The following is a 22,589-nucleotide window of genomic DNA, read 5'->3' as shown; positions in this document are numbered from 1 at the left end:
ACCGGGATTTTTCCTGGTGTCCCGGCGGCCCAGTCCGACCCTGGGTGTAGCAGAAAATCTCTACTAGGCATGCCCAGATTTTTGCCAGTAGGCACCAACATGAAAACTATATAGGGGGAGTTTTTCTTTATATGTTATTGTATTGATAGGGCTTATATATATGTATTCTATATGTACTGGGAATAATTTAGAAGGTTAACCTTGATGGGCTGTTGTTAAAATGCAGGTGCAACTTATTGGATATTTCCCTTTATTTTCTTACTGGTTGTAGACTGACAAAAACTAAATGATTCTGGGTTGCTGTGGGCAACTGAAGTGTGCCTTAAGGAAACCATTCAAATGACATTCTAATGAAGACCTGATAAACCCAGTGAAACTGGCAGAACAGCAAGCAATAATGAATTATTTAGTTTGTACATTTTTTTGTTAGCAGGGTTTCTGAGTGGTTAGCTATGCTGTATTGCAGCTTTGAAATCCTGAGATTAATTATGATCACAGCAAAACCCGCATAGATATCTCTCACCTTTCATAGGTTTGGGTTAACTGCCAACCATTAAAAGTGACCCTGTTGTAATAGGGACCTTATATTGAAAGATCCACTGGGCAGCAGTTGATGAATGATAAGCAATCTCTGTAAAGATGCTATATTTACCTAGATTCGTAGATCCACTGCGGAACTAATAGTGAACTAATCTCCTTTATATAGGTGAATAAGTCCACAAGACTATCATGGCTTACCCTTACTGCTCCTAAAGAAAAAGAAGTGCTTGTCCTGCCTCACTTGCAACATTACATCTTTGCATCCCAGTTATCCTATATACATAATTGGTTTAACCTAGACAGTAATTCCCTGACAGCATTACATGCAACAATTGTGGGAAGTGATCTCCCTCACCTGCCGTGGTGCTCACCACCCCCATTAAAATCTGGCTGAAATTACAAGCAAAAGCCTGTACCCCCTTCCTACATTATCAGGTAAAACGCCCCTGTGGAAAAATTCCAACCCGCCACATAAGATATGCTTAGTTGATTTTCTATACTGGCCACAGTTAGGAGTCATGGGAAATGTCGAGGGTTTAATGACCGAGAGTAACTATGCATCACCAGAGCAACTTAAGGCCAAATTTAACTGCTCTGATGTTCATTTATTTTGTTATTTTCAGCTAAGGCATGCATTCTATGTTTGAAATGTGTTATGAGAGAGGTAAGATTCCTCCACTTAATTTAGGATTGCCCAAGAGTAATAATGTACTGGACGGAAGTCACCCACTATATTCATGAATACTTATTTTTCCCTGGCATCAGGTAGTGCCTCTACAAAAATATGTCATGTTCTATGCAAAAAAAATTGTTATAATTAAGTGGATAAGCCCCATTCCTCCTACACTTCAACAATGGGTTGAGCTAATAAATGGTATATTACCTCTGATCAAATTGACTTACAATGCTCAGGGCACACCTGGGAAATTTGAGAACATATGGGAACCATGGCTAAATGCCAACCCCCAGTGTATTTTTACCGGATGATTAAACCCTGAATTTAATATAATTCATATTTTAAGTACACTCCAGTTACTAGATGTTACATTGTGTAATCTGAAACTTTCACGTTATGTGATATGAATACTGTACCCAATTGTGATAAAAGTTCCACATTTGGTTGTTTATTTTATTTCTGTTTGTTTTGTAAAAACCTTAACAAAAGAAATAACAACAGACATGCAAATGCGAAACCAGCAGAAAGAAGTGTAGACCCAGGAAGGGTCTCCAAAATTTTATAAACACAACTGGCATCCTATTATAGAACTGGAATGGATAAGTACCTCAAAACGATTTTTCTATTTTTTGAAATGAGAAATTTTTATTAGTTTTAATAGTAATTCAACAGTACAGAATTTTGGTATATTATCACATAGCAATGTATAATCATTTCACATACTGACTCTGTATCGTTATTCTATGTCATATCGACTGCTGTGATTGTCACAAGTTTATGCTGGTGATGGCTTATTTTTTCAGATGATTGTTAATTTTGTTCCAAAAAGTAAATAAGTGGGGGGATGTTAAGGGTAAAAGGGAGAAAAAATAAGGTTAAGGGTCCGGGATTCAGATTTCAATGACATTGCTGAGAAATAACTTCCCAATATTTTGCAAATGGAAAAAGGGACAAAAAGAAATGCTGTGCCTAGCTCGGCAAAATTGTTTGACCACGCCCATTTTTGCGACCACACCCCTAAATACCCCTCCCATTTGACAAAATTTTGCAGGTCATTTAAAGTTGGAAGGTGAAATTTCCCTTTAAGCTGCAAGTCTCAGTTCCCCCAAGAGACCTGTTTAGCTTATTAGTTACAATTGTATCTAAGTGCAGGTGTGGCTTGTTAACTTTCTGGGCTCTCTGCCAAAAGCCCACTTATTTAATTTAATGTGAGAAACATTGTATCTAAGTGCAGGTGAAGCTCATTAAGATTTCTGAGCTCTCTGCCAAAAGCTACTTTTTAATTAAGTTTGAGAAACATTTATATCTAAATGCAGGTGAAGCTTGTTTAACTTTCTGGGCTCTCTGCCAAAAGACATTTGTATCTTATTTTAGCGTTCAGTGCAAGAGATCAAAAAGAGGGACTGTCCCACGAAAATCAGGACAGTTGGGAGCTATGCCCATGGATACCAGTCCAGCATCCCCTCACAGCTTCTGTCCAAAAATTTGTTTCTGATTGGCTCTATGGCTCTGACCCAATTTTCTTTTGTAACCAGTGTTTGTAGGCCTGGGATGTGAGGGTTTCCAGTTAGCTGCTAATAATGATTTTGATGCTGTAAAAATGTGTGGCCAGCTTATGTGACTGCTTAGAGTGTACAGCTCTCATTTTCATTCCCAGTAGGAATGTGTGTGGGGCTGGTTTTATTGTGCAGTGTAGGACCTCAGAGAGCACAGTCACCACCATCTGCCAGAATTCCTGAGCCACTTTGCATGTCCACCATGGCATTTAGCATGTATAAATGATCCCCGTTCTTAAAATCCCCTAAAACAGGATGAAAGATCTGGGCTGTACGTAGTCCACTAATACACGTAGTCCACTAATACACGTATAGTACCATCTGAATATCATTTTATAGGGTCACTGGAAACTGCACAAATCAAGGTTATACTGGCCGTATTCCATATATTTAACCAAATCTGTTCTGAAACTGTGATTGCTAAATGCATGTTAAACCATCAAATTCTTTTTTATTTCTCTGTTCCAGATTACTTTCTGCCTCATTATTATTATTTTATGGTTTTTGTCTGAAAATATGTTTTCTGTCCCCACACTCTGTTTGCTGTTAAATGTACAAAAGTCACAATGACCAGGTAAAAATATTCCAGTAGATTTAGCTACCCATTTCTGTGTTTAGTGTCCCTGTCCATTGGATCAGCACATCAACACTTTTCAAAACATCTACTGGGCAAAACAATATCATATAACTCAGATTAAGAGTTTAGACACAAATCAGACAAAAGTTTTAAGCTTGCATGGCCATGAACTACGACACAGCATGTGACACAAAGAACAATATTACAGCAATCACTGCAAACCATACCAAGGGGCACATTTACAAAAGCATGAACGCTCGATCGTTCATGTGAACGCTCCGAGCGTATTTTTGCCGTTTTTTTCCGGCGTCCGCACAACTTTTTCGTACGGCGCATGACTTTTTCGGTCGTTTGCATGAAAAAATCGGAAAGGTTTTACTGCTGTTTACATTTGTTCGGTACGAAAATTTCGTGACTTTCGGATCGCCAATACGATATTATCGTGACTAATACGATTTTTTTCGTAAGTATTTTCGTGATATTTGCGATCTTACGAAATTTTCGTTTCCAATACGATTTTTTCCCATTCGTGATTCGGATTCGTGGATTAGTAAATGTGCCCCCTAGCCTCATTTACTAACACTGTGGAAATTTACAGTTAGGCAGTATCAACCAATCAGAGATCAGCTATGTTCAGACAATATTTGCAGTGCAGCCACCTGTCTATATATATATATATATTGTGAGAGAAATGCTGGGTTAGAGGTGGAAGGTGCGTATATTTCTCCCAGATTTCTCTCTTATATATATTAAGCTCCAGGGAAAGTATTCCAGCAGTGAAAGAGTGTTCTTTCACTGCATTCGGCTTTTGGAAAAGCCGGTAAAAAGGGCCCTGGAGTGAATGGAAGTGAGCGGGTGGGACTTCCATTCACCAGGCTATCCAGGTTTTGGTGAATCCTGGCTAATTAGTGGCCTTGTTAGGCTTCAGGGGAAACCCCTTTAAACATGGTGTCTGCAGAGTGACTCACTCTCTCCCTTCCTGGGGAACTGCCTGCATGCAGTATGGAGAGAGCCGGACACTATGGGGCTGATTTACTTACCCACGAACGGGTCGAATGGAGTCCGATTGCGTTTTTTTCGTAATGATCGGTATTTTGCGATTTTTTCGTATGTTTTGCGATTTTTTCGGATTCTTTACGAATTTTTCGTTACCAATACGATTTTTGCGTAAAAACGCGAGTTTTCGTATCCATTACGAAAGTTGCGTAAAAAGTTGCGCATTTTTCGTAGCGTTAAAACTTACGCGAAAAGTTGCGCATTTTTCGGATTGGTGTTTTTTTTTTGGAGATTTAAAGGGCCAGAAACCCAATTTCAGCTTTGCATTATAAAGTGTTTTGCTGCAGGGCATGATGGACGACGTTATCAAGGCCCTGATACAGGCTACGGCTGCTCAGCAAGAGGCCACCAGAGTCCAGCAGCAACAGCTGATCGCAACCCGAGAGGAACAGCGACAAGACCGGGAGCTCCTCAAAGAGGTAGTGCAGCAGCTAGCTGCAAGGAGTGTTGCAGCACCTCCTACAGAAACTGCTAAACCAACTGCTATACGAGCCAGCTACTATCTTCAAAAGCTAACAACAAGTGATGATGTTGAAGCGTACCTTTCCACTTTTGAGAGGATAGCAGAGCGAGAGGACTGGCCTAAAGAGCAATGGGCAGGCCTGGTGGCGCCTTTTCTTTCTGGGGAACCACAAAAAGCCTATTTTGATCTGGATCCTGTAGCCGCTAAAGATTATGACAAACTAAAAGCTGAGATTTTGGCCCGACTGGGGGTCACCCTCTCGGTCCGTGCCCAGCGTGTTCATCAGTGGATGTTTATGGCAGAAAAGCCTCCACGCTCCCAGATGCATGACCTAATTCATCTAACTAAAAAGTGGCTGCAGCCGGAGACCTTAACTGGGCCACAGACCGTGGAGCGGATAGTGATGGACCAGTACCTTAGATCTCTGCCTTCTGCTTGCGCAAATGGGTAAGCCATGCAGACCCAACAACTGCAGACCAGCTTGTGGAAATGGTAGAGCGGTACATTTCTGCTGAGGAGCTACTCAGTTTTCAACCAGTGGAGCGCACCTTGGCTCCCAAGGGGAAGCTTCCTGCATGGAAAAAGGGACCTGCGACTGATAAGAGCATGCTCCAACGTGGAGAATCTACAGGCGCTAGGCCCAGAGACTACCAAAATGTGTCAGGAGGGACCCCTCCTCGTAGAGGACCTAATAAAGAATTGGTGCGGTGTTTCCGGTGCCATATGCTGGGACACTTTGCTGCAGACTGCAGCCTAACTGATGAACCTATGCAGTGTGATACCGCCTTAGCAAAGAGACGTACGTCAATGTATGCTCAGATTGTGTGTACTGCCCTTCCTAAGACAGGGAATGATAAATACCTGTGTGATGTTATTGTGGAAGGAAAGCCAGTGAATGCATTATTAGATTCTGGTAGCCAGGTTACCCTGATGAAATCTGTGTTGGTTGAAACCCCTCAATATGGGCCTGATACTGTAGGGGTTACATGTATACATGGGGATACTCGCGAGTATTCTATGGCTGAAGTGGAAATCAAAACTGCCTACGGGACATTAAGGTACCCTGTAGGGTTGGTTCCCACTTTACCACATGATGTAATTTTGGGGAGAAATTTCCCACATTTCTGGAAATTGTGGGAAACTGACAAGGTTATGGACCAGTCCTACTTAAAGGGAAGCCACCCTGACTCCGGTGGTAAAGTGTCTGAGGTTGTACCGGAAGGTGGCGCTACTATAGATTTTCCCTTTTCTGTGTTAGCAGGGGAATCTGATGAGGTAGGAATGGAACCCCAGGTTGACCAGACTATACCAGGTGGGGAAGACCATGTAGACCCAGTTGAGGAAGACAATGACATGCCTGACTTGGAGATTAGGAGGGATAATTTTGCTTCAGAGCAGTTAAAGGATCCCACACTGTCTAGAGCAAGGGCCAATGTAAAAATGATAAATGGGAAACCTATAGACTCTGACTCTAGACCCTCTTGTCCCTACTTAGCCCTCCAAAATGATCTGCTATATCAGGTAGTAGAAAAGGGAAATGACCGGGTGGAACAGCTGGTTGTCCCAAAACCATACCGGCGTAAGGTACTTGACCTCGCACATAAACATGTGATGGGCGTAGGGGTAGAGAAGACAAAGGAGCGAATTTTGCAACGGTTTTTCTGGCCAGGACTACATGGTGAAGTCGAGCAATACTGTAGTTCCTGTCCAGACTGCCAGTATTCGGCTCCTAGGCCGCATTTTCGTAGCCCTTTGGTCCCTCTCCCTGTGATAGAGACACCATTTGAGAGGATAGCTATGGATTTGGTGGGCCCAATAGTAAAATCTGCCCGGGACACCAACATATATTGGTAATCATGGATTATGCTACCCGATACCCCCAGGCCATTCCTCTATGTAATACCTCCTCTAAATCCATTGCTAGAGAGTTGGTACATGTCTTTAGCAGGGTAGGAATCCCAAAGGAAATACTCACTGACCAAGGCACCCCGTTTATGTCCCGGGTCATGAAGGAGCTGTGCAGGTTGTTTAAAGTGGTCCAACTTCGCACTTCTGTATACCACCCCCAGACTGATGGGTTAGTGGAAAGGTTCAATAAAACACTCAAAAGTATGCTTAAGAAGGTGGTAGACAAGGATGGGAAAAATTGGGATTACTTGTTACCCTATTTAATGTTTGCCATAAGGGAGGTCCCTCAATCATCTACGGGGTACTCGCCGTTTGAGTTGCTATATGGGAGGCACCCAAGGGGCTTGTTAGACATAGCAAAGGAGACTTGGGAGGGACAACCCACCCCCTTTAAAAGTGTCATTGAGCATATAGGCCAAATGCAGGACAGAATAACCGCGGTGATGCCCATAGTAAGAGAGCACATGGAACAGGCACAAGAAGCCCAACAGAGGGTGTATAATAGGGGTGCCAGAGTACGCAATTTTACCCCTGGGGATCGTGTACTAATGCTAATACCCACCGTAGAAAGCAAATTTTTGGCAAAGTGGCAAGGACCCTTTGAGATTCTTGAAAAGGTTGGTGAAGTAAATTATAACGTTCGCCAACCAGGTAAAAGGAAACCTGAGCAGGTTTACCACGTCAATCTTATAAAACCCTGGAAAGAAAGGATGTCATTGTTCACCAAGCCTACTTTATCTCTAAGGGCAGAACCCCTAGTGCCAGAGGTTAAGGTGGCAGACTCCTTGTCAGACACTCAGAGGAAAGAAGTACAGACCTTTGTAATCAAGAATAGGGATGTTTTTTCTGAGAAACCTGGACGAACCTCTTTGGTGAAGCATGACATCATAACTGAACCTGGGGTAAGGGTTAACGTAAAACCTTATAGGGTGCTGGAAGCTAGACGAGAAGCCATATCTCAGGAAGTTAAAAAGATGTTGGAGTTGGGAGTCATTGAGGAGTCACATAGCGATTGGTCCAGTCCCATTGTCTTAATACCAAAACCGGATGGGAGCTGGCGCTTCTGCAATGACTTTAGAAAATTAAATACTGTCTCCAAATTTGATGCCTACCCTATGCCTCGTGTGGACGAGTTAATTGAGAGTTTAGGGACGGCTAGATACCTGACAACCTTAGATTTGACCAAGGGCTATTGGCAGATTCCCCTTACGAACCAAGCCAAAGAGAAAACTGCTTTTGGTACTCCCGAAGGTCTGTTCCATTATGTAGTGTTACCGTTTGGCTTACATGGAGCCCCGGCGACCTTCCAACGTACCATGGACCAAATCTTAAAGGAACAGTAACACCAAAAAATTCAAGTGTATAACATAAATTCCAATATAATGTACTGCTGCTCTGCACTGGTACAACTGGGGTGTTTGCCTCAGAAACACTACTATGGTTTATATAAAGAATGCAGCTGTGCAGCCATGGAGGCAGCCATTCAAAGGAGAAAAGGCACAGGCACTCAGCAGATAACAGATAAAACACTATTGTATTCTACAGAGCTTATCCATTATCTACTATGTAACCTGTGCCTTTTCTCCTTTTTTCCAGCTTGAATGGCTGCCCCCATGGCTACACAGCAGATTATTATATATAAACTATAGTAGAGTTACTGTAGCAAACAAACAACTTTTACCAGTGCAGGGCACTAGTATATTATATTTAATTTACTTTAAAACACTTTAATTTTTTGGTGTTACTGTTCCTTTAAGGCCCCATAGGCAGTACGCAGCAGCGTACCTTGATGACGTGGTTATCCATAGCTCGGATTGGCAATCCCATCTACCAGGGGTACAGGCCGTGCTTGATTCCATACGAATGGCCGGTCTGACAGCTAACCCAAAAAAATGTAGCATAGGCCTGGAAGAAGCCAAGTATTTGGGGTACAACATTGGTAGAGGGCTAGTTAAGCCTCAGCTTAACAAGGTACAGGCAATTCAAGACTGGCCTAGACCAGTCACAAAAAAACAGGTTAGAGCTTTTTTGGGGATCACTGGTTACTACAGAAGGTTCATAGCTAACTTTGCCACTATAGCTGTCCCTCTGACTGACCTTACAAAAGGGACCAAGTCCATAATGATCAAGTGGAACTCTGAGGCAGAACAGGCCTTTCAGACCCTAAAAAAAGCCTTATGCAGCCAACCAGTACTGATAACCCCAGACTTCACAAAGAAATTTATTGTGCAGACTGACGCATCCGATGTGGGAGTCAGAGCAGTACTGTCCCAAATCAGAGAGGGTGCAGAGCATCCTATAGTTTTCCTGAGTAAAAAGCTGAACATCCATGAGAGAAACTATGCTACAGTAGAGAAGGAATGCTTAGCAGTGAAATGGGCGCTGGAGGAGCTTAGATACTATCTGCTAGGCCGCCAGTTTACATTAGTTACTGACCACGCCCCCCTTAAATGGATGTGTGAAAATCGTGAAAAGAATAGAAGGGTGACAAGATGGTTCCTGGCCCTTCAGAACTACAAGTTCACAGTGGAGCATAGACCGGGGTCCCAGCTGGGGAATGCAGATGCCTTATCCCGGGTGCGGGCTAGTTGTGTTCTGACCCCTACGTCGAAACAGAGGGGGAGGGTATGTGAGAGAAATGCTGGGTTAGAGGTGGAAGGTGTGTATATTTCTCCCAGATTTCTCTCTTTTATATATATATTAAGCTCCAGGGAAAATATGCCAGCAGTGAAAGAGTGTTCTTTCACTGCATTCGGCTTTTGGAAAAACCGGTAAAAAGGGCCCTGGAGTGAATGGAAGTGAGCGGGTGGGACCATTCACCAGGCTATCCAGGTATTGGTGAAGCCTGGCTAATTAGTGGCCTTGTTAGGCTTCAGGGGAAACCCCTTTAAACATGGTGTCTGCAGAGTGACTCACTCTCTCCCTTCCTGGGGAACTGCCTGCATGCAGTATGGAGAGAGCCGGACACAGTGAGTAACCAAACTACTGTTGTTTTTTGTAGAGTTGGATGCTAGATCCTCTCTATTGCATAGAGAGGGAGCTGCTGTATGTGAGTTAGAGCCGGACAGGCTAGGATTTATTTTTATGTTTTGTTTTCTGATATACTCCTGTGTGCCGGTTATATATGAATAAAGCTGATTGAGGTCAGCTTAAAATGAAATGCTGGGTGTGAACTGTTGTTTTCCGAGACCAATCTGATCCCTGCAATCTACCTAAACCCCCAGAGACTGCACTGTTCGGAAGAGTTGCCTTACAATATATATATATATATATATATATATATATATAAGCAAACCTTTAGTATTTTATAGAATTACCTGTTTTTAGTGCTTTTCAGTTGGTCCTAATTTTATGTTTTATATAGTTTTTTTTTATTATTTGCTTTCTTATGCCTCTTTCTGCTTGCAAATGGGGGGGGGGTCACTTTTATTGTTATTGTGAATTTTTATTACTTATCTGTATATTTAGACCCTCTCCTACAAATATTCTATTCATTCAAAGCACTGTCAGGTTGCTAGGAAGAATTGGCAGGGCTGGATTTAGCAGCGGTGCACCCCTTGGCTGCTTGCACCCTACCCACCCCCCCTGCCACTATCTGGATAAAGTATTATAAGCAATAAAGACCCTATTTATAAAATGGAAAAAGAAGGTAATAAGAAAGAAAAAATAAATGCAGACTGATATTATTTTGTAGTCTTATGGAAGTCAATCTTCAGCCAATCACAAAGGAAAGTACCCCAGGATAGCTCCTTTATTATCGGATGCAATTTAGATAACCAATCACATTTTATTTGCCTAGTAGGTCAGCTCCTGATTTATATAAACAAAATACACAAATATGTGCAGCTATTAGTATAGCAGCAACACAGCACATATAATTACACCACAGGTAACTCTTCATGTGAAAAGCCCATATTGTAGAGGTATGGTATTTATTATAAAGAATACTTGGGAACCCAGACCTAAAGGCTGCTTCAAAACTCTTAAACATTAATATAACCCATCTGCATGAATTAATGCTAACATAGTTGACATTAAGTACAAGGTACTGTGTTATTATTGCAGGGAAAAAATAGCAAAAGCATTGAGTCCTATGGGAAGCTTTCAAAATCATGCACAGAAGGATCAAAGTCAGAAAGGTTTTCACTCCATTTACAATTGTTCGGATACTAAAATTTTGTAACTTTTGGATCTTCCACTATTTTTTTCCCTGCAAGCTCAATGCAATTTTTTGCAAAATTAACGCACATCAGAAATTTTCGTATCTAATGTGAGTTGTCACCTTAATGAATCAGCCCCTTAGAAATGGCATTTCATATTTCAGTGTTTTATGGATATAAGGTTTCCATAACAAATTGTATTGATTGCTCTCTAACATATTAAGCATAGTATTACAAAATGTTTGTATTTTCATTACATGATGTCTGGTACAGTGATAAGCTTAGTTGCCTTGTGACACTAGGGTTCTGGTTGTGAAGTGACTGTAACTGAATAAAGTTTATTAATTATTTTTATAGACAGCTGCATACTTGAGCACAATAGAAATATAGCATAATAAAATACATTTTGTTAAACAGGTCATCACATTGCAATGTGCAGCTAAAAGGTCGGAACCTTTTAACTTTAAAACATTACACAGCTGAAGAAATACAATACCTTTTGTGGGTGGCAGCTGATCTTAAATACAGAATAAAGCAAAAAGGAGAGGTAAGACATAGAATACATTGTGTATTTAAATTAGTATTATTAGTTAACGTTTAGTAATATAGTGTCAGCACCAATTTGTTCTCTCAATGCCTGTAAGTGCTAATGGTTGCACCGACACTGAGAAAGATGAATCACTAAGGCAAGTCATAGGTTTCCCAGATATCGATTCACAGTGTTTAGCTACAGCAACTACAGGCATTGTGGGAATTGCACTGGCAGTTTTCAGATCTTTAGGCATGATACGTTTCTATATAATTGATACCATACTGTTATTGAATTGTGTCCATGCAATGTTTTCTATAGGCTTTAAAATGTGTCTACACTAGTTTACTAACTTGTGTGAGCATGCAAAAGTGCACAGTTTAGAAGGAATCTAGCTCCCCATCCAGAAAAATACAGTTCCTTGCAGACGTATTCAGATCCAGGACTATGGGGCGAATTTATAATAAATCAGCACATTTTTGACACTTTATAATAAACAATTAATCTTGTCAATATGCTTTCTACATGCAAGTTTTGTACAAACAAGGACTTAGCAAGAAAAAAAATACTATTGGGCTCATTTGCAAGCCCGAACAAAATCATTCATATCTGCTCTTCTATTCGGTGCTTAATATTTTAGCTTATAAAGTACTTTGTCTTGTTTTGTTAGTATGTACCTGTGCTGCAGGGAAAATCTCTTGCCATGATATTTGAAAAAAGAAGTACGAGAACAAGACTCTCCACTGAAACTGGTGAGGGCAGTAATATCCATTACATATTCTTTTTTTTAAAATGTTTTTTAAAATACTTATACACGTAACAAAAGTACACATTCTGCCAAACCTAAAATATGTAATTATATCTTCTTACTCAAAAGTACCAAACTGCAATACATAGCCAAATGTAGCTGTTGGTTGAAGAAAATTAGAAAAATTGCCTCAAAGATTTTGGTTTGGAGCTCATCCCACAGTATTAGGTACCAAGATAAATCATTGTTAATATGAACTCTCAGTTGGCCACTGAACAGTGTGGCGCCTAAAATGCAGAGGATTACATGTGTACTTTCCAAATGTACTGTATATGGTACAAATGGATATTCAATAGAAACAATAAAACAAAATTTACAGTATTACACAGGATACTTAATGCTCAGACACTAAATGCACTAGCCACAAAAGAAATAAACAGGAAAAAGTACAGTGCTAACAGTATGCAAAAAAAAAGAGGTAAAAATGTGCAGTAAATTGTGTAAAATATATGTAAAATATGTAGTGGTACAAAAAAAAAACGTTGTTTTTAAACTGGGACTCCATTCTAACTAGTTGGATAATGGGTGTGGCAGGCAGTGGGTTCATAACCTTGGCACTTAGGGATCCACAAAGTACTATGGGGCCCCATAATTTGATAGTGGCTCTGAACAACAATTTTAGGGCAACTGAAGCCTCTTTAATTCTGTTTTATTGCTACCCACAAGGCTTCCATTGCTGCTGTATGAGACATTGTTTGCAGAGTGGCATCATGGCAGAACCTACACTCTTCTTCTTCACACCTTCTCTTATTTTTGCCCACAAATCCATGCTGGAGCCTCAGTGACAGCGAGTTAAACTTAGTGCTGTTTAAGTCAAACTCATACAAACTAATGATGTGCCATGCAGAAAACTATACATCACTATTTAACAATGCATGGAATAATAAATGGAATACATACAAAAAAATGACTTATCACTCTAAGCAGCAGGTAGTGTGTAAAAAAAAAAAAAATAATTCCTAATGGCTTAATTTTGGGCTGCTCCTTCATTTTTTAATGCAGGACAGCTAGAAACTAGAAGGAATTATATATAAGCACACAAATAGAATAAAATAATGTAACTTATGCTGCTAAAAACAATTATACCAATTTTAAAAATGTTCATAATTAATGTTTTTCTCAGAACTTAAAGCTAATCAAATATTATACATTGCAGTCAGGTGTAAATAAAACACTTTTTAAACTTTTCATTTCATAATTTGACACCAAGTTGCTTCTGTTTTGAAAATCACACGCAAGTCAAGACATATGCAGTTCCATTGTACTTGTCTATAGATAACAATAATATTATTGTACAGTATGTATTAGTGTAGATAAATCAGACAGCAAAGTGCCAGAAAGTGCTGTTCCTATCATATATTCACACTGTTACATGGAGATGTTCAGCAAGACATCTAGGGAACTAAAGCACCAATAAAAGTGGCAAAACGTGCTGATGGGAATACTAGATACACCTACAGTTTTGCAAAATTAAATACATTTTTATTGCTTTATAATTTGTAGGGTTTGCTTTACTTGGTGGACATCCTTGTTTTCTAACCACACAAGACATCCATTTGGGAGTTAATGAAAGCCTGAAGGATACAGCAAGGTTTGTTAAACGTTGCCTGCAGTATACAGTGAGTAGGACGTGGGTATTGGAACTAGGGATAAAGGAAAATATATCACCATTATGGGGCATATTTCATGGGGCAGTGTGTACAGTCATATGTGCCTGGAAAATCTGGTATCACGTACTGTACTCCTAAGAATTTGTCGCAAATGAAATTCTCAGATCAGCTTTGTTTTATATACAGTACTTGATCACTTTAGGGGGAAACAACAACTGTTAGTAAAAATCCACTAAACCAATGTTTAATAATTCTTTTTCACAAAGAATATACAATGTAGTAGATATTTGTAGAATAGCAATAGTTCCCCTGCAGAAGAGAAAATTAAAAGGCAATATTACAGTAATAAAATAAAATAATAAATATTTATGATTTTATATCCTCATATGGTGCAATTGCTATGCATTTTACAGGTAAACAAATGATAAGTATGATTTTTCTCCTGCAATACATAAACATATTCTATATGTACAATAGTAAGAATACAATTTGAAATCTATATGCATGTTTCTTTACTGTATTTCTCCTTCCTACACTTTGGGGTCCATTCATGAAACCATTAAAAAAAAAACTTGTATTTTTTAAAGTTTATAGAACTTTGCGTAATGTCCACGATAATATTGTTAAAATTCCATTACTTTTTAGTCTTATTTTTTGGAAAGACTACTTTTCAACCTTTTTACAACCTATCTTTTGACCAGTTTGGATTTGTAAAGTGCCATTGAGTCCTATGGAAGGCTTCCAAAATCATACATTGAAGGTTTCAAAGCCAGAAAGGTTTTTGCGCCGTTTGTGAAAGTTCGGATCCGAAAATTTTGTGACTTTCGGGAACGCAACCACAATATTTTCGTACAACCGAGAAAATAATTTTTGTGACATTTTTGAACATCAGAAATTATTGTGGTTACTCAAAATTTTTTCCAAATGTAATTTTAAACACCCAAAATTAGTGGTTTAATGAATGGGCCCCTTTCATTTCTAACCTTAAATATTATGTTGTATGTGGCAATGCCATTTATCTTGATATAGTTTTCATCTTTCCCTGCCAGGGTATTATCAGGAATGACTGATGCTGTTCTAGCAAGAGTTTATCGCCAAACTGACCTGGACCTTTTGGCTAAAGAGGCAACAATTCCAATTGTTAATGGTTTATCAGATATGTATCATCCTATCCAAATTCTAGCTGATTTCTTAACTTTGCAGGTATGGTATGCAGAAAATGTGAGAATTATCTTAAAATGGAATAAACATTGGACCCAATACCTGGCCCGCAACCATAGTGGAATACTGTGGTGCACTGCTTCTACCTAAAGAGGTTTAAAAAATACTATCAAGTTGCCCTGCTAGGAAAATAAAATGCTTGCTGACACAGGACATTGAGATATATATAATTATATATTTAATATATACTGTCATATTTTATTTTCTTTAGAACAGGGTATCTTTTAGTACTTTAAATGCAAAAAGTATTCTATTTCCATTTTCTATCTTGAGAATCTTTGGAAGTTTCAGTGTAGTTAAAATGCTACAGTATGTACTGAAATAAGATCTCAGCTCAGCGGGAGTTGTGTAGCAGAGCCCTGTTGCTAAGCAGTCTAATTCTGTGACTAATACTCCCTGCAAGTACATCAATTTTTACACTCTAAGTCTGAGCTGAAAATTAAATGGCTTCCCAAGCATTAAATGCTCTAATTATTTTGAACACATATAAGTTGTGTAGTAACACGAATCTATGAATTCTGCCCTGTCCGTGCCTTTTTAATAGTATTTTGCAGATCTGATCCATGACTGATCAATTAAGTTAAAAAACTAGCTGCCTTTTTGCAATAATCCAGGTCAGACTGGGGGTGCAGGGCCCACTGGTTGCTGCCCCAGGAGCCCTACACCCCCAAGGTGCCCCCGCCGGCCGTGTCGCCCCCACCCCCCACTGCTCCCACCTAACTCCCTGCAGGGGCCCCCCGCGTGACGTCCTTCCCTGAGTGCATGTAAGTTAAATGTATCATTGGAGGGGAAGCGGTAACCAGGGTTTTTTCCCAGTGGCCCAGTCTGACCCTGGCAATAATGATATTCTTTTGACATCTGCAAGACATAACTAGCCAATCATTTAGAATTTTCCCTCCATTATAGGTACTTTAGCCAGCATGCCCAGATGTAGCCACATAGTAGGCAGTCTCACATTGGCAAAAAGTCGATTTCTATAGGTGCAAAGCTGACTAGCTAGCGTGGCATATCAAGCCTATGTAGGATGTACACATTTGTGCCCCCTAGCTTGAATATTCAGACTCCCAAGTTAGGGAGCCGAAATGTAGAGTGCTGTATGGCCAAAGCAGGTTTTTTAATATAAGGCTTCATGAAAATGCTGTGCTTTTCACGATTGCCCTAAACACAAGTGATCTGTGCATTGGCACAAATCAGGCAAAAATCTGCTCATTTGGCAAGTTCAACAAATTACTATATCTTAAACTACTATATCTGTATGGCCTGCTAAAGGCAGTAATCAACCCAATGCACTTGTGGACCTGTGCCTAGGGCTGCAGTTTGCTCTGTTTATTTGCTCACAAGGTGAAAAGTACAGGGTCTACAGGGAGCACTGGAAATCATACATGGCTTGAGGCATTACTACCATGGTTGCCTTAGTGTGTTACACCTACACAGCCAATGACTTACACTAGTCAGTTTCATGCTCATGCAGTTATTACCTTTGCATTGGTGCTAGGGTTGCCACCTTTCACCACATGTAACTCTGGGCCTGGGCGGGGATGTGATATCACGGGGTGCGAATGTGACATCAGAGGGGCAAACCGGTGACATCATGGGGCTGTGATGTGGCGATCAGCGATTAGCCAATTGTCTTGTTAATTTTGGAGAGTTCTGTCTGGTTTTGGGAAAATCAGGCAGGCAGTTTTGACCCAGACAGCCCTTCTTTCAGGGAGGTCATGGTGGTGCAGGTTCACACCATTAGTTTGGAGCCCTATGGCGAGGTATCAAGTAAGTTACCAGTAGACAGGAGCAAGGAATCTTGAGCACAGAACTTTACTAGAAACTCAAGGTACAGGAACACAGATTACCAAGAACTCAGGAACAGCACATCACATAACAAGATCAGGAACAACACAGGATACAGATTCAGGGACAATCGAATGAACAAAATCAACTAAATCATCCAGCCAGGACCAAACAGGGGAGGGATCTTTCAAAGGGAACAAAATGAATAATTGCCAATACTTTGCAAAAGGCAGGAGAATATAGCTACAAGAAACTTCCAGAAATGGCACCTGCACAGCCACTAAACAGGCCATGCAGGGTTCAAGTCCCAATAGTTTCTTACACCTTTTGAAAACTGGGCTGTCTGGGTCAAAACTGGACAGGTGGCAACCTCAGTTGGTGCAGCATAAGTGATGCCATTTGTGTACAATATAACTAAGAAATACTTGACCGCAATGTACATGTAATTAATAGTACATGTAATTAATAGTCAACCCTATTTCACTTGCAAATTCTGGTGCTTAGGTCAGCAAAATGGCATCTCCCACTTGTATAAACACAATGTGCTGGAAAATAAAATAAAGGAAACCTACCTGTGGCTTATAAATAGGGTATATTTTGTTTAGAATTATAAATATAAATGTTTTGTATCCTCTATACAGAATATTAGAGCCCACCAAGGTGTATTAATAACCATGTAAAGTGTAAGGCCACAGACCTAGTGCTTTTATACAGGTCAACGGTCATGTCTGTTGTGTATTTATAAAAGGTGTTTAGTCATGTCAGTGATCTTGTTTCACATATATCTCATTGAAACTTGTATATTTTCAGAAATAATGGATTCAATAATGTAATGTACCTAGAGCACTAGTAGTTATATAACAGCTTTCTGCCTATGGTCTCCTGGTTTTATATAGCAGAGAAACTTCCCAGTGACTTCAGTATCTCTATATTTTAGAAAAAAGGGTACATTATTTCCTATAAACCAACAGTATTTTCTTTCAATAAAAGCAACTCAGTGAGTAATGGTGTCCATACAGTGGAAATTCTTCAAACAAGTGAATTGTTGCACAATTTGGGTGACCTTTTTGCCCAGCAGAGCACCGATCATATCACATATGGGGCCTGGGCAGAAATCTCCTAAGCGCATATTAGTTGGGAAGGCTATACATAGCCAATAAACTATAGACTTGGGCAGGCACTATTGGCCATGCAAGCAAAAGACACTGCTCATAAGCAAGTATGACAACTGTGATTCTGTCTAAGTCAATTTATTATCATGCACCTAAAATAGATTATAGCCTAATGTTGAATGCAAAGTTTACAGGGGTGTATCAGGGTCTACCATCACCAAGGCAGCATTTGGGCCTACATCTAGTGCACTGATGTGGGGGCCACATTTGCTAGTTTGGAAAGTGCAGTTTTTGATTTTCTGTGCAGGAACATTATGGCCATTTGAACGGACTAACCATATCCTGGATTGGAGATGGAAACAATGTCTTAAATTCAATTATGATGAGTGCTGCCAAGTTTGGAATGAACCTACGTATAGCAACACCAAAGGCAAGTAGAATATGGTAGCAGTTTTAAGCATGCTAGTAGTCAAACTCAGCTTTGTTCCTTCTCACATCTCAGCTCCTTTTAAAAAAATTGACATAGCATTTACTGCATTACACCCATAACCCAGCTCTTTATCCAGTTTTACCCACAGATAATTCCTAATGCTGCCAGTGTATATAGGAGGGAAAGGAGGTTGGCATTATTAATGATACTTAAAATGGAACAATCACACTGCAAAAGACACTGAAAAATGCTACCAGGCATATTGTAACTAAGTGAGCCATGCTGGGGCTGAGCATTCAGTGGGAGATACAAATAGCCAATAGAAATATGAGGAGCTGAGGAGCCCAGGAATGAAAGAAATACAGAGAAAAAAAAGTTAAGAATATCAAAACAGGGTAGGCTGGGAGGGGGCGTGGGGAGTGGGAGTAAACATCTTACAGAACCGATGGAGGACATAGGTATAACAGTAAAATCTTTTCCCTTTATGTGAGAGTGTCCTATGGCTTGTCTGTATTTCTAATACTAATTTAAACAGCAGACTGTTTGACCACCATTTTTTTAATCAATCTACATATGATCTCTGACATATATATATGTCCTGCGTCATCCTCCATACTATTACCAAAAATCACCACAATCACTAGTTATTTTCCACATTTATCTTCAGTTAACATCATAAACTTATATCTATAAATTTATGATGTTAACTGAAATTAAATGTGGAAAATAACTGTAGTGACTGTGGTGATTTTCTACCATGATGTCCATCAAAACCTTCATGTTTTCAGTGTTGTCATAAGGCAAAACAGGTAAGTAAACTAAAAAGATGAATGGAAACAATATTTTCCAATGCTAATAATACTAATAAAAAGATAATATTTGTTTTCTTAGGGTTATGAACCTGATTCCTCTGTAATTTCAGCAGCTGAACAGTTTTCCAAAGAGGTAAGTGTTTCAAGCTTTTTCATTAAGTATGATATAAGGTCTTGGGGTCTGTTAAACAGTTAATAGTGACATAGGATGTCAATTAAAAACTGTCTATTATGTCGCGTGACAATGGATCATTTTCTTTAATAATGGCAGGGCTTTAGACACTGTATGTAAAGTTAAAATATATGCAAGATACTGGCATACAAGTATGCAGAATATTAACACAGTGTCACTGGGGCTTAACAACTGATTTACCACCTCTTGGCCCCCCATTGATATTCTACCAACCTCATGTGCAGCTGAGGATTACTCTATTAATTGATTCTTCTGGCAAATGAATTTTAAATGGCCATATGTTACCTGTTCTTCATATGATTGAACTGTGGGGCCAAATGCTTGTATTTTTGCAGATAGTGTCCCTCTATTAGGACTCAATTGATTGTATCACTGGGGCTTAACAGCTGATTTACCACCTGTTGGCCCCCCATGGACTTTAGATAGAGCTGATTGTGTTTCAGCAATCCTAAAATGGATGCCATCTAATAATTCATTTTTTCATTCCAAGTCTGGCACACCGCTTTTTATGACAAATGAACCTCTGGAGGCTGCAACTGGAGCCAATGTTTTGGTGACCGACACCTGGGTAAGCATGGGAAAGGAAGAGGAGAAGAAGAAACGCTTAAAGGATTTTAAAGGATACCAGATAACAATGCAGGTACAAATTGCATACTTCAACAAATGTTAACACTAAAAATTTCCCAGTAATCCAAGTACATATGAAAGATTTGGTGCACACAGCCACATCCATTTTCTCAATGGCGTTCCATGTGCATAAGATACTTTTTAAGCCTGCCTCTTTAGGTCTGCCTATTATATAAATGTATTTTTTTGTAATTTTTTGTAATCTTTCATGTTGTTCAATAAAGCGGTTATAAGGGTCACACAGGCAGGGTATAAATCATGGGGCGTCACAAAGGTTCCTAAGACCTTTATAAGACCTTTAAACCTGCTACTAAAACAGTGTGAAGGACTACGCCTTTAAGTAACAAAAAAAAGTACCAACATGCAAAGGCTATTGCAATGGGGAACTAGTCTGTTGTGTTTAAGGGTAAGAACCCACAGAGTGAGTTAGAAGGGGCATGCCTACAAAACGTTGTTTGTTTCTTTCTGGCACATTATGGTAGGAACCCACGGAGCGAGTTAGTTGTCCGTGCATGACTATTTTCTCCGAAAAGGCTTTTCACCGGTAACAATAGAAGTTGTCGTGGAACAATAGAAGTTGCCGGTGGAAAGCCCTTCGCAACGATTCAGTAATCCAAAGTCACTCAAAGTTTCCTGGGGAAGGCGACTTCACGTGACTTTGGAAAATGAAGCAATGCGAAGGGGGATTTCCACCGGCGACTTCTATTGTTCCACCAATGACTTCTATTGTTGCCAGTGAAAAGCCTTTTCAGAGTGGTTATTCGCGATAGCAGAGATCTATCGCAGGCGCCTTAACTTGCTTCATGGGTTCTTACCCTAATGTGCCAGGAAAAAAACAAACCCCAAAATGTAGTTTGTTTCTTCTTGACACATTAAACATGATTGGCTAGTTCTAGGTTAGGTTGCTGGTACCTTTTTTGTTAACGTAATATTGTTTGGGGGAGTGCAGTTTCCTGGGCTGTGGGCCCAGGTTTGCCCGTATGCATTTTGTGCAAGGACTAAGCCTTTGACATTATAGTCAAATTAACATGCATAGCATGCTTAGCTTTTAATTAACTGCCTAACAATATGAATTTTTTGCCAGCAGTCTTTGTAGAATACTTTACATTACATTAGGGATGTAAACACTGAAATTTTAAGATTATTAACTTAATCTAAATGTGCCTTGTATGCAAATTTTTCTAATAACTGTAAGGTCGGAATCTGAATGTGCCATTTTATCAAATTTTAGAATAATTGAAATTGCTAAATTGCATCAGTGTAGTGAGCAACAGCAAATAATCAGCAATTAGCTTATATTGTCTAGAATCTTGTCTAGAAGTGACCACCAAGATATTTTTAGCCTCCTGCTTGCCTATGTGCCCCATAGACTGTTGTATCGGACATCATCATTGTTGTTTATATATACATGTAGTATGTCAGCTAATAGTCCCACTCTACAGGAAGAGTTGGGCAGCACTGGTCTGGATTTCAAATCTGATGATTGGTTGTCAAGGGTTAATGCCCTAGAAAATTAAGTTCTTACGATATTAAATAAGACTCCAGACTGTACATAGATAGTGAAAATATATAGGCATAGACGTTTAATAAATACATTATAAAGGATGCATTATTTTAAGAGTAGTAACAGTGTAATTTCTAGTGGAGCAATGGATGCAGCATTAAAAATGTCCTTAGTGTGCAAATCGTGGAAGTAGCAAATATTTACTAATAAATCCAGTGCTGGAACTCCGGAATTCCATGGCTCCTTGTTGTTGTCTCTGCTAAAATAGCCTAAAATGACCAATTTTTGCCTCCGTATAATTTATATATAATTAGTGTTGTAGGAAAGGTAAACGTTCTAGAACACAAATTCATATTAATAGCAGGATTACAAAACTATTTCTTTCACACAATATTATTAAAATTCTCTCAGTTCTTCTCACCCAAGGTGCCTCTAGATTTGTGTCAAGCTACTAAAGAATCATACAGAAGCCATAATAAAACATGTCACAGTACAACATACAAGCAAATTGCTTTATGAGTTATATGATGGTTCAAAAACTTCCCAGTTATACCCCTGTGACTATGTTAGTACTAGTGATGAGTGCATCTGTCCCATTTCGCTTCGGCGAAAAATTGGCAAAACAACAGGAAAATTCGTGAAATGATGAAAAAGCCATGAAACGTGTTTGTCGCACATTTTTTTTGTTGCGCATGTCTTTTTTACGCGATCGTGCCTATTTTGCTGTGACCATGCCCATTTGGCCGCGAAACAATTCGCCAATGGCGAAATTCCGAGATTAACTGCGAATCCATGCCTGTCGAAAAAATTTGCTCATCACTCGTTAGTACCATCTGTTTGTTTTAATTGAAAAATACTATGGGTTTTGTTTGTTATTACTTGCACTAATTAGTGAAGTACATGGAAAACAAATGTACTTTTATTTTCTTCAGAAATAAGAGTTTAATCAAATTTACACCCTAAACTCTCCTATAAAGAGAGAGGGGATTAGTGGCAGTAAGCTTCAAAAAATTAAATCATTA

The 22,589-nt window shown here is 39.5% G+C and overlaps 1 protein-coding gene across 1 annotated transcript in view; it reads left to right on the top strand.

The window, feature by feature from the left end:
* Window positions 1-22,589, top strand: part of otc (ornithine carbamoyltransferase) — a 30,491-nt gene that overhangs the window by 4,060 nt on the left and 3,842 nt on the right. Inside the window, 7 exon segments of the mRNA NM_001005795.1 lie at window positions 11,354-11,483; window positions 12,136-12,217; window positions 13,777-13,864; window positions 14,933-15,086; window positions 18,309-18,431; window positions 19,323-19,376; window positions 19,927-20,076. Of these exon segments, the coding sequence (NP_001005795.1) occupies window positions 11,354-11,483; window positions 12,136-12,217; window positions 13,777-13,864; window positions 14,933-15,086; window positions 18,309-18,431; window positions 19,323-19,376; window positions 19,927-20,076 (781 nt within the window).

Source organism: Xenopus tropicalis, chromosome 2 (genome assembly GCF_000004195.4).
Source record: "Xenopus tropicalis strain Nigerian chromosome 2, UCB_Xtro_10.0, whole genome shotgun sequence".
NCBI classification, from domain to species: domain Eukaryota; kingdom Metazoa; phylum Chordata; class Amphibia; order Anura; family Pipidae; genus Xenopus; species Xenopus tropicalis.
The sequence above is the reverse complement of the archived record's forward strand: the minus strand, read 5'-3'. Positions and strand labels throughout refer to the sequence as shown.